General features: G+C 42.0%; 1 protein-coding gene across 1 annotated transcript in view; it reads right to left on the bottom strand.

Moving 5' to 3' along the window:
* ZMYM3 (zinc finger MYM-type containing 3) overlaps window positions 1-16,184 on the bottom strand; it is a 453,384-nt gene that overhangs the window by 370,908 nt on the left and 66,292 nt on the right. Inside the window, 2 exon segments of the mRNA XM_029607228.1 lie at window positions 11,760-11,832; window positions 12,377-12,417. Coding sequence (XP_029463088.1) covers window positions 11,760-11,832; window positions 12,377-12,417 — 114 coding nt within the window.

Below are 16,184 nucleotides of genomic sequence, written 5' to 3'. Positions count from 1 at the left end.
CTTCCTACTGCTCTTATCTTCAGGTAGTCTAGTTCCTTTCAACTCTTCCAACTGCTTCATTAATAGCTCCAGATCCTCACCAAACAGCAGTTTTCCTTTAAAAGGAAGATTACAGAGTTGAGACTTGGATCATATAATCACCGACCAATTTCGTGACCACAGAAGGCACCGAGCTGCCACCATAGACCATACTCCTGACAGAGGTCCTTATCAAATCATATAAGGCATCTGCCACATACGCAAACTCAGCCTCTAACTGGGCCACCATTTGAGAGTCCTCCTCTGTGCTTCCCGCTCTCTCCTGAGTCTTCTGCACCCATTGCAAACAGGCCCTCTGCATCAGGCTACTACAGATGACCACATGTAGACTTAAGGCAGAGACCTCAAACACCCTCTTCAACTGGATTTCCAGCTATCGATCCCGGACATCCTTAAGCACGGCTGATCCCACAACTTGGATGGTGGTTGTCTTGGTGACCGCCAACACTGAGGCGATCACTTTTGGCAACACCAGAAGCTGCAAGATAAGAACATGCCATACTGGGTCAGACCAAGGATCCATCAAGCCCAGCATCCTGTTTCCAACAGTGGCCAGTCCAGGCCAAAAGAACCTGGCAAGTGCCCAAAACCTAAGTCTATTCCATGTTACCGTTGCTAGTAATAGCAATAGCTATTATCTAAGTCAACTTAATTAATAGCAGGTAATGGACTTCTTCTCCAAGAACTTATCCAATCCTTTTTTAAACACAGCTATACTAACTGCACTAGCCACATCTTCTGGCAACAAATTCCAGAGTTTAATTGTGCATTGAGTGAAAAAGAACTTTCTCCAATTTGTTTTAAATGTGCCACATGCTAACTTCATGGAGTGCCCCCTAGTCTTTCAGTTATCCGAAAGAGTAAAAAACCGATTCACATCTACCCGTTCTAGACCTCTCATGATTTTAAACACTTCTAACATATCCCCCCTCAGCCGTCTCTTCTCCAAGCTGAAAAGTCCTAAACTCTTTAGTCTCTCCTCATAGGGGAGCTGTTCCATTCCCTTTATCATTTTGGTCGCCCTTCTCTGTACCTTCTCCCTCGCAATTATATCTTTTTTGAGATGCGGCGACCAGAATTGTACACAGTATTCAAGGTGCGGTCTCACCATGGAGCGATACAGAGGCATTATGACATTTTCCATTTTATTCACCATTCCCTTTCTAATAATTCCCAACATTCTGTTTGCTTTTTTGACTGCTGCAGCACACTGAACCGACGATTTCAATGTGTTATCCACTATGACGCCTAGATCTTTCTTGGGTAGTAGCACCTAATATGGAACCTAACATTGTGTAACTATAGCATGGGTTATTTTTACCTATATGCATCACCTTGCACTTATCCACATTAAATTTCATCTGCCATTTTGATGCCCAATTTTCCAGCCTCACAAGGTCTTCCTGCAATTTATCACAATCTGCTTGTGATTTAACTACTCTGAACAATTTTGTATCATCTGCAAATTTGATTATCTCACTTGTCGTATTTCTTTCCAGATCATTTATAAATATATTGAAAAGTAAGGGTCCCAATACAGATCCCTGAGGCACTCCACTGCCCACACCCTTCCACTGAGAAAATTGTCCATTTAATCCTACTCTCTTCTCTGTTTCCTGTCTTTTAGCCAGTTTGTAATCCACGAAAGGACATCGCCATCTATCCCATGACTTTTTATTTTTCCTAGAAGCCTCTCATGAGGAACTTTGTCAAATGCCTTCTGAAAATCCAAGTACACTACATCTACAGGTTCATCTTTATCCACATGTTTATTAACTCCTTCAAAAAAGTGAAGCAGATTTGTGATACAAGACTTGCTTTGGGTAAAGCCATGCTGACTTTGTTCCATTAAACCATGTCTTTCTATATGCTCTGTGATTTTGATGTTTAGAAAACTTTCCACTATTTTTCCTGGCACTGAAGTCAGGCTAACCGGCCTGTAGTTTCCCGGATCGTCCCCGGAGCCCTTTTTAAATATGGGGGTTACATTAGCTACCCTCCAGTCTTCAGGACAATGGATGATTTTAATGACAGGTTACAAATTTTTACTAATAGGTCTGAAATTTCATTTTTTAGTTCCTTCAGAACTCTGGGGTGTATACCATCCGGTCCAGGTGATTTACTACTCTTCAGTTTGTTAATCAGGTCTACCACATCTTCTAGGTTCACCATGATTTGGTTCAGTCCATCTGAATCATTACCCATGAAAACCTTCTCCAGTACGGGTACCTCCCCAACATCCTCTTCAGTAAACACCAAAGAAAAGAAATCATTTAATATTTCCGCGATGGCCTTATCTTCTCTAAGTGCCCCTTTAACCCCTCGATCATCTAACGGTCCAACTGACTCCCTCACAGGCTTTCTGCTTCGGATATATTTATAAAAGTTTTTACTGTGAGTTTTTGCCTCTACGGCCAATTTCTTTTCAAATTCTCTCTTAGCCTGTCTTATCAATGTCTTACATTTAACTTGCCAATGTTTATGCATTATCGTATTTTCTTCTGTTGGATCCTTCTTCCAATTTTTGGATGAAGATCTTTTGGCTAAAATAGCTTCTTTCACCTCCCCTTTTAACCATGCCGGTAATCGTTTTGCCTTCTTTCCACCTTTCTTAATGTATGGAATACATCTGGATTGTGCTTCTAGGATGGTATTTTTTAACAATGACCACGCCTCTTGCACACCTTTTACTTTTGTAGCTGCTCCTTTCAGTTTTTTTCTAACTATTTTTCTCATTTTATCAAAGTTTCCCTTTTGAAAGTTTAACACGAGAGCCGTGGATTTGCTTACTGTCCCCCTTCCAGTCATTAATTCAAATTTGATCATATTATGATCACTATTGCCAAGCGGCCCCACCACCATTACCTCTCTTACCAAATCCCGTTCTCCACTGAGAATTAGATCTAAAATTGCTCCCTCTCTCGTCGGTTCCTGAACCAATTGCTCCATAAAGCTATCATTTATTCCATTCAGGAACTTTATCTCTCTAGCGTGTCCCGATGATACATTTACCCAGTCAATATTAGGGTAATTGAAGTCTATGAAAATTCAGTTATATAATAAATACACGTTTGAATTTTGAATGGAACTTCATTTTCTGTCCTGCACCTGTCTAGATGAATACTTGCTTATGTGCAAGGTTGGCTTCTGTTGATTGTTTGGTAATTGAAGTCTCCCATTATTACCGCACTACCAATTTGGTTAGCTTCCCTAATTTCTCTTAGCATTTCACTGTCAGTCTCACCATCTTGACCAGGTGGACGGTAGTATACTCCTAACACTATAGTCTTCCCCGACACACTAGGGATTTCTATCCATAAAGATTCAATTGTGCATTTAGTCTCATGCAGGATGTTTATCCTGTTGGACTCTATGCCATCCCGGACATAAAGCACCACACCACCTCTCGGGTGCTCCTCTCTGACATTGCGATATAATTTGTAGCTCGGTATAGCACTGTCCCATTGGTTGTCCTCCTTCCAACATGTTTCTGAGATGCCAATTAAGTCTGTCACCATTCACTGCTATACATTCTAATTCTCCCATCTTACTTCTTAGACTTCTGGCATTAGCATACAAACATTTCAAAGTTTGTTTTTTGTTTGCATTTTCATTCTGCTTTTTAATTGATAGGGATAAGTTAGAATTTTTTAGCTCAGGTGAGTTTTTAGTTACAGGTACTTGGACTACTTTTCTTATTATTGGAACCTCACTGTTGGGACGACCTAATTCTAATGCATCATTAGTATCCTTTGAAGATACCTCTCTCTCCGAACCATGCACTGCTGAGTGTCGGCTTTCCCCTTTGCTCTAGTTTAAAAGCTGCTCTATCTCCTTTTTAAGATATTCTTCAACAAAGGATATAATCTCACCATTGCCCTTGCCACCTTTAGCCTTGTCTGTGAGGCATTCCACTCTCAGTCCACCAATTTCTTCACCTTCTTGGGCAAGGGAAATGCTGTAGGACCCGATGATAGTCCAGCACTGGATCCACACCTTCATTACCCAAATCCTCCTGTAACACCTTCACTCCCATTTCCTTCAGGACTTGAGGAATAAGAGGCTTCAACTCTTCTGTTTGGAAAAGATGAACATGACCCCTTCCATGGCTGGAATCTCCTCCACCTCAGACAAGTCTTCTGATTAGCCCCGGTCCTTCCCTGGCTCACTGTCAGGCATCTCATCCCTCTGGCTAGTAACAGTGTTTGGGTCTGCTACGTCCTCACCTGGATCATCCAGCTGGCCATCTGACTCCACAACCCCATCCGAGTGATTGAGCTCGGATGGGGTTGTGGAGAAGGTTCCCCGAAAACCTGACCAGGGACCTTTATGCTTTCTTAGGATTGGGCTGCCCTTTCTGGTGAAGACAGTTTATTTCCTTCACATTTACTGGCTAAAAAAGCCTTGGCATCAAACTCCATGGAGAACTCCTCTCCTTCACTGTTCTCACTGCCAGGCAAATTCAGAGCCTCCACCACCTGCTCTTCAGTCCTGTCCTAAATAGCCAGAGAGACAGAAAGGGAGGGACATCCTGGGCCTCTCAAGAAGGCCTCTGCATTGTGCTCTGGGCAGCCTTCCTAATCCTTGCTGCAAAATCTCCTCCAGAACCTTCCCTTACAGGCCCCTGGGATCAGGTAGCTCTCTGATCCACAGACTGTCCCGCTGAAGGCCCCCCCCCCCCCCCCCCCCCCCCCCGCGGCACAATCTGCACAGCACGCGGCAAAGTTAAGCCACAATTGAGCGCTGCCACAGGCCCTGCAGTCTTTCGAGCGCTCCAACATCGGCACCATTGGGTGGGGGGGAACCATGCGGCATGGTCTGGCTCCTGTCACAGTAACGATTGTAAAACATGATGGATCAAAAACTGGCAAGAGATCACACCAAAATGCAGCACAGCTTCCTTCCCCAATCAGAGCAGCCTGTTTCTCCACATCCGGCCGCGTCCCCGCTCACAAAAAGAAGAAAAAAAAAAGTGGTGATAAAGATAAAGATATAGCCCAAGAAAAAAGGAAATACTTTCCTGATAGCAGCTGTAGGTTGGGCTCTCGGGATAGGAGCCTTCAGAGAAAGGAGGGAACCAGGACCCCTGGCTTTCCTGACCCTGGAAGGTGCGGGCTAAAGCAGCTCAGAGTTCACTAACCTGCCGGTTGCCCAACTCGACCTGAGGGATGACCCACGAAGGAACCTAGCACCTCAGGGAGCTCCTCAATTCTGACATACTCTAATCTTTCTTTAAAAAAAAAAAAAAAGATACCACAACTAACTTCTAACTAGACATGCAGGTTTGCAACTCTACCATCAGGAGACAGAGAAATTCTGAGGGACTGCAGATGGCACTCTTGGTTAAATAGCAGGGCCTTAAAAAGGTTTTAGTTCTCTACCTCCATTTGCTGGTAGGGAATGGAACAGCTCCCCTATGAGGAAAGACTAAAGAGGTTAGGACTTTTCAGCTTGGAGAAGAGACGACTGAGGGGGGATATGATAGAGGTGTTTAAAATCACGAGAGGTCTAGAACGGGTAGATGTGAATCGGTTTTTTACTCTTTCGAATAATAGAAAGACTAGGGGGCACTCCATGAAGTTAGCATGTGGTACATTTAAAACTAATCGGAGAAAGTTCTTTTCACTCAACGCACAATTAAACTCTGGAATTTATTGCCAGAGGATGTGGTTAGTGCAGTTAGTATAGCTGTGTTTAAAAAAGGATTGGATAAGTTCTTGGAAGAGAAGTCCATTACCTGCTATTAATTAAGTTGACTTGGAAAATAGCCACTGCTATTACTAGCAATGGTAACATGGAACAGACTTAGTTTTTGGGTACTTGCCAGGTTCTTTTGGCCTGGATTGGCCACTGTTGGAAACAGGATGCTGGGCTTGATGGACCCTTGGTCTGACCCAGTATGGCATATTCTTATAGAAACATAGAAACATAGAAATGACGGCAGAAGAAGACCAAATGGCCCATCCAGTCTGCCCAGCAAGCTTCCCTCATTTCTTCTCTCATACTTATCTGTTTCTCTTAGCTCTTGGTTCTAATTCCCTTCCACCCCCGCCATTAATGTAGAGAGCGGTGATGGAGCTGCATCCAAGTGAAATATCTAGCTTGATTAGTTAGAGGTAGTAGGGGTAGTAACCGCCGCAATAAGCAAGCTACACCCATGCTTATTTGTTTTTACCCAGATTATGTTATACAGCCCTTATTGGTTGTTTTTTTTTTTTTCAATATTCAAATTTTCAAAGATAATACATCAACCACAGCTGTGCCCCTTGGGTAACCAACCAATACCAACAATTGTAGAGGCTTAGTAGTTCAGGGCAGTCATTATGACAACAACTTAAACAACTTAAACATTGTTTCTTTTCTTCCCTTAACCCTCCCCCCTATGTGTGTATGCAAATCTGCCCCCACCACCCCTCCCTTATTGGTTGTTTATCTTCTCCCCTGCCGTTGAAGCAGGGAGCTATGCTGGATATGCGTGAGGTATCAGTTTTTTTTTTTTCTTCTCCCCTGCCGTTGAAGCAGAGAGCTATGCTGGATATGCATCGAAAGTGAAGTATCAGGCACATTTGGTTTGGGGTAGTAACCGCCGTAACAAGCCAGCTACTCCCCGCTTTGTGAGTGTGAATCCTTCTTTCTTCTCCCCTGCCGTTGAAGTTATGCTGGATATGCGTGAAGTATCAGTTTTTCTTTTCCCCTGCCGTTGAAGCAGAGAGCCATGCTGGATATGCGTCGAGAGTGACGCATATCCAGCATGGATATGCGTCACTTTATGTTCTTAAAATTCACTTTATGTTCTTAAAATTCACTTGTCTGGACTGATTTGGGGTACGAACAGGGATATTTATTTTCTACTTTTCGGCACTTCCAAACAAGACTAATTCAGGTACTGCAGATGTTCCCCTGTCCCCAGGGGTTCACAATCTAAGCTTGTACCTGAGGCAATGAAGGGTAACTTGACTTGCCCAAGGTCACAAGGCACGACAGTGGGATCTGAATCCTAGTTACCCTGGTTTGTAGCCCACTGCTCTAACCACCAGGCTGCTCCTCTACTCTGACAGTACCCTCAAGAGATAGCCTTCCCCCAATCTGTATCTTTAAATAATGTTATCCTGGAGTTCTTTAAGAAGCTCCTTGTTTGGCTTTTTTTTTTTTTATCTTTGCTTCAAATTTGCTTCATACAAGAGGAACAACTTACCGGTAATTTTTTTATCCAGGATTATTCAAGTCAGTTTAACTACTATGATGCACACAGCTGCGCTTTATTTAAATTAAAGGCCTTATGAAGGCAGTTTTCTGAACCAGCGCTAGCACAATAAAATCCCAGACCTGCAAGCCCTAATGGTGGAGGTGAACTTGGACATTGTTGCTGTTATGGAGACATAGTTCACAGATTCTCAAGATTTTAATAAGGCCATACCAGGCTATAACTTGTTAAGGAAGGACAGAGAAGACAGAAAAGGGGAGAAGTGTAGCTTTTTATGTGAAAAATAATATCCAAGCAACTATACTGCAAGTAGAGAAGAAGCATTATGGGCCATCCTAAGCATTATGGGCCATCCTAAAAAAAAAAAAAATAGATGACTGTGCATCCATTTTTACTGAAGTGGTTTACAGGCCTTCGACTCAAACGAAAGAACCAGACAGAGATCTGGTTGAAGACATCCAAAAGGTGGGAAAGATGGGAGAAATGTTGATTGTTGGAGATTTTAATCTGCCGGACAGACTGGAGAATCCCGTCTGCAGAATCTAACAGAAGTAGAGAGATAGTGAGTGAATGCCCTGCAAGGGGCTCTGTTCAAACAAATGGTAACAGAACCCACGAGGGAGGGAGTTATACTCACTTAGTGCTCACCAACAGGGATAATGCCTCTAATGTCTGGGAGGGTGCCCACCTCAGCACCAGTGATCAAACAGTATGGTTTGATACCGCAAATAGGATATGGAGAAGTCACAAAAGACCCAACTTTCGAACTTCAAAAATATAAACTTTGTTAAAATGGGGATGTACCTGGAGGTAGAACTAGAAGACTGGGAGAAAATGAGAGAGGTGGATCAACAGGTGAGCCAAACTAAAAGAAGCAATTATAAAGGCAACTAATCTATATGTTAGAAAAGTAAAAAGCAAGTGATACAAGAAACCTATTTGGTTCTCAAAGGAGGTGGCTGATAAAATAAAAGCAAAAAGAACAGCGTTCAAGAAATATAAAAGATCCGAAAAAGAGGAACACAAGGAAGAATATCTGGTGAAAGTGAGGGAGATGAAAAACGTAATCAAGAAAGCAAAAATTCAGACAGAAGAAAGGATTGCCAAAGAAGTGACAAAACATTTTTCAGATACATCAGAGAAAGAAGAAAGATCCAAAGTGGTAGAGTGAAATTGAAAGGAGAAAAGGCAGAAATATTAAACAAATATTTCAGTTCGGTGTTCACTAATGAAGATCCTGGACAAGGACCATCGCTAATTAACAAAACATTGGATGGGGGTGGAGTAGACAAAACTGTTTACAGAAGAGAATGTATGGAAAGAGCTAGGAAAACTGAAAGTGGACAAAGCCATGGGGCCTGATGAGGTTCATCCCAGGATACTGAGAGAACGCAGTTGTGCTGGCGGGTCTGCTGAAGGACCTGTTCAACAGATCCCTGGAAACAGGATTTGTGCCGAGTGATTGGAGAAGAGCGGTGGTGGTCCCACTTCACATGAGTGGGAGCAGAGAGGAGGCTGGAAACTACAGGCTTGTTAGCCTCACCTCGGTGGTAAGAAAAGTAATGGAGACTCTGCTGAAGAAAATCATAGTGAACTATCTACAGTCAGGAGGATTGCTGAACCAGAGACAGCATGGATTCACCAGGGCGAGGTCCTGTCAGACAAATCTGATTGATTTTTTGATTGGGTGACTAAAGAATTGGATTGAGGAAGAGCACTCAATGTGATTTACTTGGATTTCAGCAAAGCTTTTGATATGGTCCTGCATAGGACGCTTGTGAATAAAATGAGAAGCTTGGGAGCAAGTGCCAAAGTGGTGGCGTGATTTACAAACTAGTTGACAGATAGACAGCATGTGATGATAAACGGAACCTACTCTGAAGAGAGAATGGTGTTAAGTGGAGTGCTGCAAGGATCGGAGTTGGGACCTGTCCTGTTCTATATCTTTGTGAATGACATTGTGGAAGGGATAGAAGGAAAAGTTTGTCTTTTTGTGGATGATACTAAGATCTGCAACAGAATGGATAGACTGGAAGTAGTAGAGAGAATGAGATGTGATTTAAGAAAGCTTGAACTGTAGACGAAGATATGGCAGCTGGGATTCAATGCCAAGAAGTGCAGAGTCACATATCTAGGATGTGGTAATCCAAAAGAGATGTGTGTGATGGGGGGTGAGGGGCTGTGGTGCACAAAGCAAGAGAAGGACCTTGAAGTGATAGTGTCTAGCGATCTGAAGACAGCAAAGCAATGTGACAAGGCGATAGCTAAAGCCAGAAGAATGCTAGGCTGCATAGAGAGGAATAACCAGTTAGAAAAAGGAGGTGATAATCCCATTGCTACAGGTCCTTGGTGAGGCCTCACCTGGAGGATTGTGTCCAGTTCTGGAGACCATATCTCAAAAGGGACAGAGACAGGATGGAGGCAATCCAGAGAGAGGCAACCAAAATGGGGGGGAGGAGGGTCTCCATCAAATAATTCATGAGGAGAGATTGAAGGACCCTAGAGGAGAGGAGATGCAGGGGAGATATAATACTGACTTTCAGATACCTGAAAGGTTTTAATGATGCACATTCAACAAACCTTCTCCATTAGAAAGAATCAGTAGAACTAGGGGAAATATTTCTTCATGGAGAGGGTGGTGGATTCCTGGAATGCCCTTCTGAAAGAGGGGGTGAAGACGAAAATGGTGAAAGATTTCCAAAGAGCATGGGATAAATACTGTGGATCCCTAAAGGTTAGAGGATGGAAATGAGGCAAAGAGTACATGGGAGTAACTTACTGGTGTGGCAGTTACTAACCTTAACCAATTAGCATTCATACTGTTAATGCAACTCATTATTGCTCTCTGCTTTAATGGCAGGGGGAAAAGGGGAATTAGTTTCGGACAGCAACCAACAAGGACATGAATTTTACAGTCTGGGAAAACAAATAAGAATGGGGGTAACTTGCTGATGCAGCTGTTACTACCCTTAACCAATAAGCCTTAAACTTGTGATGTAACTCCAACATTGCTCTCTGCTTCAACGGCAAGAAATAACGGGAAATTGGACTCAGACAGCAACCAATAAGGACCATGACTAACAGTTTGGGAAACTAAGTATGGGGCAGTTGCCATCCCCTAATGATACCATTTTGGGGGAGACTTGTACGGCACGGCTGGTGTACCATAAGCTTTCTGGGCAGACTGAATGGACAATTTGGTCCCTTGCTGCCATCATTTCTATGTTTCTATGCTTTGCTATGACAAAGGATGTGAAGGCTTATGCAATAAAGGCATTTCAAGTTTTTATTCTTAATTACTTTTGGAATATTTCTACTATTGTTCTTACATAATGAAAGGATAGTGTATGTTGTGTAGATCAGTGAAACTCCTACTTTAACACATTTTGATATTTTTTTAGATAGCAGAATGTGAAATTTACAAGCATGAGAAGACTTTTACAAGGCATAGTATTTGTATACAAGAAAGGTAGTCCATACAAATCTCTCTTGTGCATGTTCATTATGGATACTCTAAAAGTCAGAGTGGTTGGAAATCCTCAATAAATGGACTGAAGACCACTGTGCTAAAGACTTTGGGTCTGCAGAAGAAAACCAGACAACAGCAACTGCCAAAGTTGTGTTTCAAGTGGTCAGACCAAGTGAAAAAAGTGAATTGTATAAGAAAATGTTCTACACACTGTCAGGCCGATACAGTAAAGTTTGCGGGAAAGTGTCCTGTGCGTGCGATACAGTAAAACAAAATATTTAAATTAGAGCCCGAGGTAAAAAGAGGCGCTAGGGACACTAGCGCGTCCCTAGCGCCTCTTTTTGGACAGGAGCGGCAGCTGTCAACTGGTTTGACAGCAGACGCTCAATTTTGCCGGCATCGGTTCTCGAGCCCGCTGACAGCCATGGGTTCGGAAACCGGACGCCGGCAAAATTGAGCGTCCGGTATTCAACCCGCGGGCCGATTTTAAATTTTTTTTGTTTTTTATTTTTAACTTTTTTTTTTTTTTTTTAACTTTTGGGACCTCCGACTTAATATCACCATTTATTAAGTCGGAGGGTGCACAGAAAAGCAGTTTTTACTGCTTTTCTGTGCACTTCCCCGGCGCCGGCAGAAATTAACGCCTACCTTTGGGTAGGCGCTAATTTCTTAAAGTAAAATGTGCAGCTTGGCTGCACATTTTACTTACTGATTCGCGCGGGAATGACTAATAGGGCCATCAACATGCATTTGCATGTTGCGGGCACTAGTAGCACGTCGAAAATGTGCGTCCAAATGCGGGTTAACCGTGCGCTCCACCAGAGCGCACTATACTGTATTGGCCTGTGTGTAAACAAAGTCCCCATCCCTTCCTCATAAGCAACTTCACCAAAATGAAGAGCCATCTCCCTACCAGCAGCAAAAGAGGCTGTTGTAGGGGTGAGCTGGGCTTAAGTGTCATATGGAGTCTCAAAATGGACTTTGAATACTAAAAAGATAATCAGTAGAAAAGAAAACGAAAATAGTCCCAAGTCTGTGTTCACTTACTGTTTTCCGAGGATCCCACAGACTCAGATTTAATAGTTTCTGTTCTTCTGGCCCGTTCACTTCTTTTGTACTCCTGGCAGAGACACAGACACATAATCAAACAGGACATAAGAAATACAGAGGCTTTATCAATACACAGAGCAGTACAAAGCAAAATAGTGCAGCAGCAGCAGTTCAGAGCAAATTCTCCTTTAGTTCAGCTTGTCAAGGCTGACCTGGAAAAAATAAATAGTCATACCTGCATGAGAATTTATTATATTAATCCAGCTTCATAGGGAGTTTGGACAGGAGCTTCCCAGCAATACAAAAACAGGGTTGGAGGAAAGGGGTGTGCCTGGGTGAGGGTCCCAGTACCAGAGAAATGGGAAGAAAGCCAGGGGTATTAGCTCCCTTGGAGGAACATTAATAGACCCACTTCATAACATTCTCATAGGCGAGACGTGGCAAAACCCCGCTTTCCAAGGCCTTAAACCCTTGCAAGTCCCTTTCAGAAGATGCAAAACTAATCTCTCCCTCTTTCCAATTCCAAAAACCTGGAGAATATTCCTTTAGGCCAAAATGTTACAAGATAAGTCACTGTCCATCTCCTTCATCCCACTCCCACCTCTGTGTTTTACCTTAGGTGGCTCGTCGCCCTTCTCTGCTTGGTGACCTTCTTCTACAAGAGAGACAGAGAGCTCTGATCAGTAAAATGTCCTGGGTACAGAACACCCCCTTCTCCTTGATTTCCTCTACTCCCAGTTAACTACTTTCTCAAAAAGCATAAGGGGGGGGGGGGCCTACATTTAATGTCCATGTCCAACATTCACACAATCGCAAAATAATTTGTAACATAGCAATTAAGTAAGCTATCAATAAGTTACCAAGTTTAGTGATGGCAAGACGTGCAGGAGCACCATGTTCCTAATATAGCTGATTCTCCATCACCAGGATAAGCCAGTTGCTCTTTCGTGAAACTTTACATATCAAAGATAAGATTACTCCCATAAACAGGTGTATTTGGAGTCTCACTTCTACAAGTTCAGGCCCAGACTCCTGGTTCTGATTAATTTCTTCTTGCAGATAAAGTCCTGCTCAGACACATACTAACTCTGACTTGGACTTTTATTGCTTTTTCTTTGCCCTGTTGTACTTTATTCCCAAAGAACTGACAGTTTTGGAAATTATCAGAATTTTTGGTTATTTGAGATGGCAAAGGTATCCTTTCATAATTTCATCTGTATTCTTTGTTTACATATCACAGACTCCTGAATGTAACCTGCTTTCACATGTCATTCTACATTGTGTTTATAGTTTATGCATAGAACAAGAGAGTAAATGCAAAAAGAAAACATACAGAGAAAGAAAAAAATGGATCTATTGTACCACTTCCATATTATTTTGAGTCTTTATTTATAGTGGTAATGTATATTTTTTTAGCCAATTTGCTTTCTAATCAACTTTGCAATAATCTTAGCCATCCTGAATACCTGTTGAAAAAACATATAGAAAACCTGCTCTGTAAAACAGATAGCTTGCTATTTTACTCCTAGAACTGTAGGCAGATATCGTCAAGGCTGTCAGTCATGTTCACCTCAGACTATATACACTGGATAACGATGCAAACAATTCCTGATCCAGAAACATCTTGACATCACCTATCAAAATCTGTTTTGGGGGATCACATGATGCCTCACTAGCAAGCAACTCCCAACATTTATTTATTTATTTTAAAACTTTTCTATACCGTTGTATAGTAGAGCACCATCACAACGGTTTACAGTTAGGCACAAATATGTGGTTTCTAAGTTATCCAAAGGGTGCCATTATTATACGGTTACATAGTTCGATAATATACTCTAAATGGGAAAGGGTGTGGTTACCATTTACTATTAACTGTCTTTAAAATTTAATACTTAAATTGTGAGAAAATAACAAAAGTAAGCAATACTGCTTTTTCTTGGTGACTTCCTGCTTTGTGTATGTGTTATTCCGCTACCTCACTGTGAAATGCTTTTTTGAAGAGCCATGTATAAGCCTTTTTTGAAGAGTTTTATTTCTTTCATAAGTCTTAATTCTAGTGGTAATATGTTCCATAATAATGGTCCTGCCAAAGATAGTGCTCTCTCTCTAACTTGGGTCAACTTTGCTGTGTACTTATATAGTTATGAGGTCAATAATGAAACTCCCCACAGAGGTTGCGGTCTCAACTGCAAGTGCATTTTTAGAGGGAAACTCCTATCAAAATTTTCCTTTGAAAATTTGTCCACTACGTAAAATGGATTTGATTACTTGAATTCCCAAACCTAAGCTCAAGGTGTTACAATCACATATAACAGGTATTTCCTTGCCCCAGAGTGCTTATAATTCAAGTTTATACCCGAATCAACGGAGAGTGAATTGACTTGGCCATGGTCACAAGGGGCATCAGAAGTGAGATCTGAACCTTGGCTTCTTCTCAACCCACTGTTCTACCAATAAGCTATTTCAAGCCAAAAATGATGCACGAAGTTTACTAGAGATTGCATGATCAATTTCCCTCCCCTCATCCTGACTACTTTTCCCCCACAGGCAAAAACGTACCACACAGGGAGGGAGAGGAAGCAGGGTCAATATAATCAGCCTGCAATTTTGTGTGTATAAAACACACAGGTTTACCTGTATAAATTGCTCTAACTATGAACAGGTTACAAGACCTAAAAGATCGGGCCGAAAAACTCCAATGGATAGGGTAATCTGCTAGATCAGAGAACACAGGCTGAACATAAGAACATGTCATACTGGGTCAGACCAAGAGGCCATCAAGCCCAGCATCCTGTTACCAACAGTGGCCAATTCAGGCCACAAGTACCTGGCAAGTACCCAAAAACTAAATATATCCCATGCTACTGATGCAATTAATAGCAGTGGCTATTTTCTAAGTCAACTTGATTAATAGCAGATAATAGACTTCTCCACCAAGAACTTATCCAAACCTTTTTTAAGCACAGCTATACTAACTGCACTAACCACATCCCCCGGCATTGAGTGAAAAACAACTTTCTCAGATTAGTTTTAAAATGTGCTACATGCTAACTTCATAGAGTGCCCCCTAGTCCTATTATCTGAAAGAGTAAATAAACGATTCACATCTACCCGTTCTAGATCTCTCATGATTTTAAACAACTCTATCATATCCCCCCCCCCCTCAGCTGTCTCTTCTCCAAGCTGAACAGTCCTAACCTCTTTAGTCTTTCCTCATAGGGGAGCTGTTCCATCCCCTTTATCATTTTGGTTGCCCTTCTCTGTACCTTCTCCATTGCAACTATATCATTTTTGAGATGCAGCAAACAGAATTGTACACAGTATTCAAGGTGCGGTCTCACCATGCAGTAATACAGAGGCATGACATTTTCCGTTTTATTCACCATTCCCTTCCTAATAATTCCTAACACTGTTTGCTTTTTTGACTGCCACAACACACTGAGCCAACGATTTCAACGTATTATCCATCATGACGCCTAGATCTCTTTCCTGGGTGGTAGCTCCTAATATGGAACCTAACATTGTGTAACTATAGCATGGGTTATTTTTCCCTATATGCAGCACCTTGCACTTATCCACATTAAATTTCATCTGCCATTTAGATGCCCAATTTTCCAGGCTCACAAGGTCCTCTTGCAATTTATCACAATCCACTTGTGATTTAATTACTCTGAATAGTTTTGTATCATCTGCAAATCTGATTACCTTACTCGTCTTATTCCTTTCCAGATCATTTATAAAATGATCCTTGAGACACTCCACTGCCCAAATTGTCCATTTAATCCTACTCTCTATTTCCTGTCTTTTAACCAGTTTTAACCATTTCCTTCTTGATAGAAATGATCAAGGTGGTTACAGAAATGATGGATCCAAACTTCATAGCAGCTTGGATACAAACCCAAGACAGGGTGGATATGGTTGCCCAACTGGTGACCATTGACAGGGAAACCAACACTAGGATGCATGACCGTGAGGAATAGGAAGGGAATTAAAATTCTCACACAGAGAGGCTATGCCAGGTTCTCTCAAATAGGATGACCTTAAAAACAAGAATCACCAGAACATGCAGACTGTTAACTACTGGATAAATACTATTTTAATAATCTACAAACCATCTCGTTCTTTGAAGTCTGAGAGGAAAAAGTCTGCTGAATTCCCATCTGTTAAATGTGAACATCTCGAAATGACAAGATAAAGCTTTCTCTGTTGCAGGGTCACTTCTCTGGAATTCGTTGACAGATCAGGTATGGAGAAATTACTTACCTGATAATTTTGTTTTCCTTAGTGTAGACAATGGACTCAGGACCAATGGGTTATATGCTCCCCTGCCAGCAGATGGAGACTGAGTCAGGTTTCAAGCTGACGTCACCTTAGATAATTCCCTGCAGTAACCTCAGCCCTTCAGTATTCTCTTCAAAAGCC

This window comes from Rhinatrema bivittatum, chromosome 6, assembly GCF_901001135.1.
Source record: "Rhinatrema bivittatum chromosome 6, aRhiBiv1.1, whole genome shotgun sequence".
NCBI classification, from domain to species: domain Eukaryota; kingdom Metazoa; phylum Chordata; class Amphibia; order Gymnophiona; family Rhinatrematidae; genus Rhinatrema; species Rhinatrema bivittatum.
This window is presented reverse-complemented; position numbering and strand designations above follow the sequence as displayed.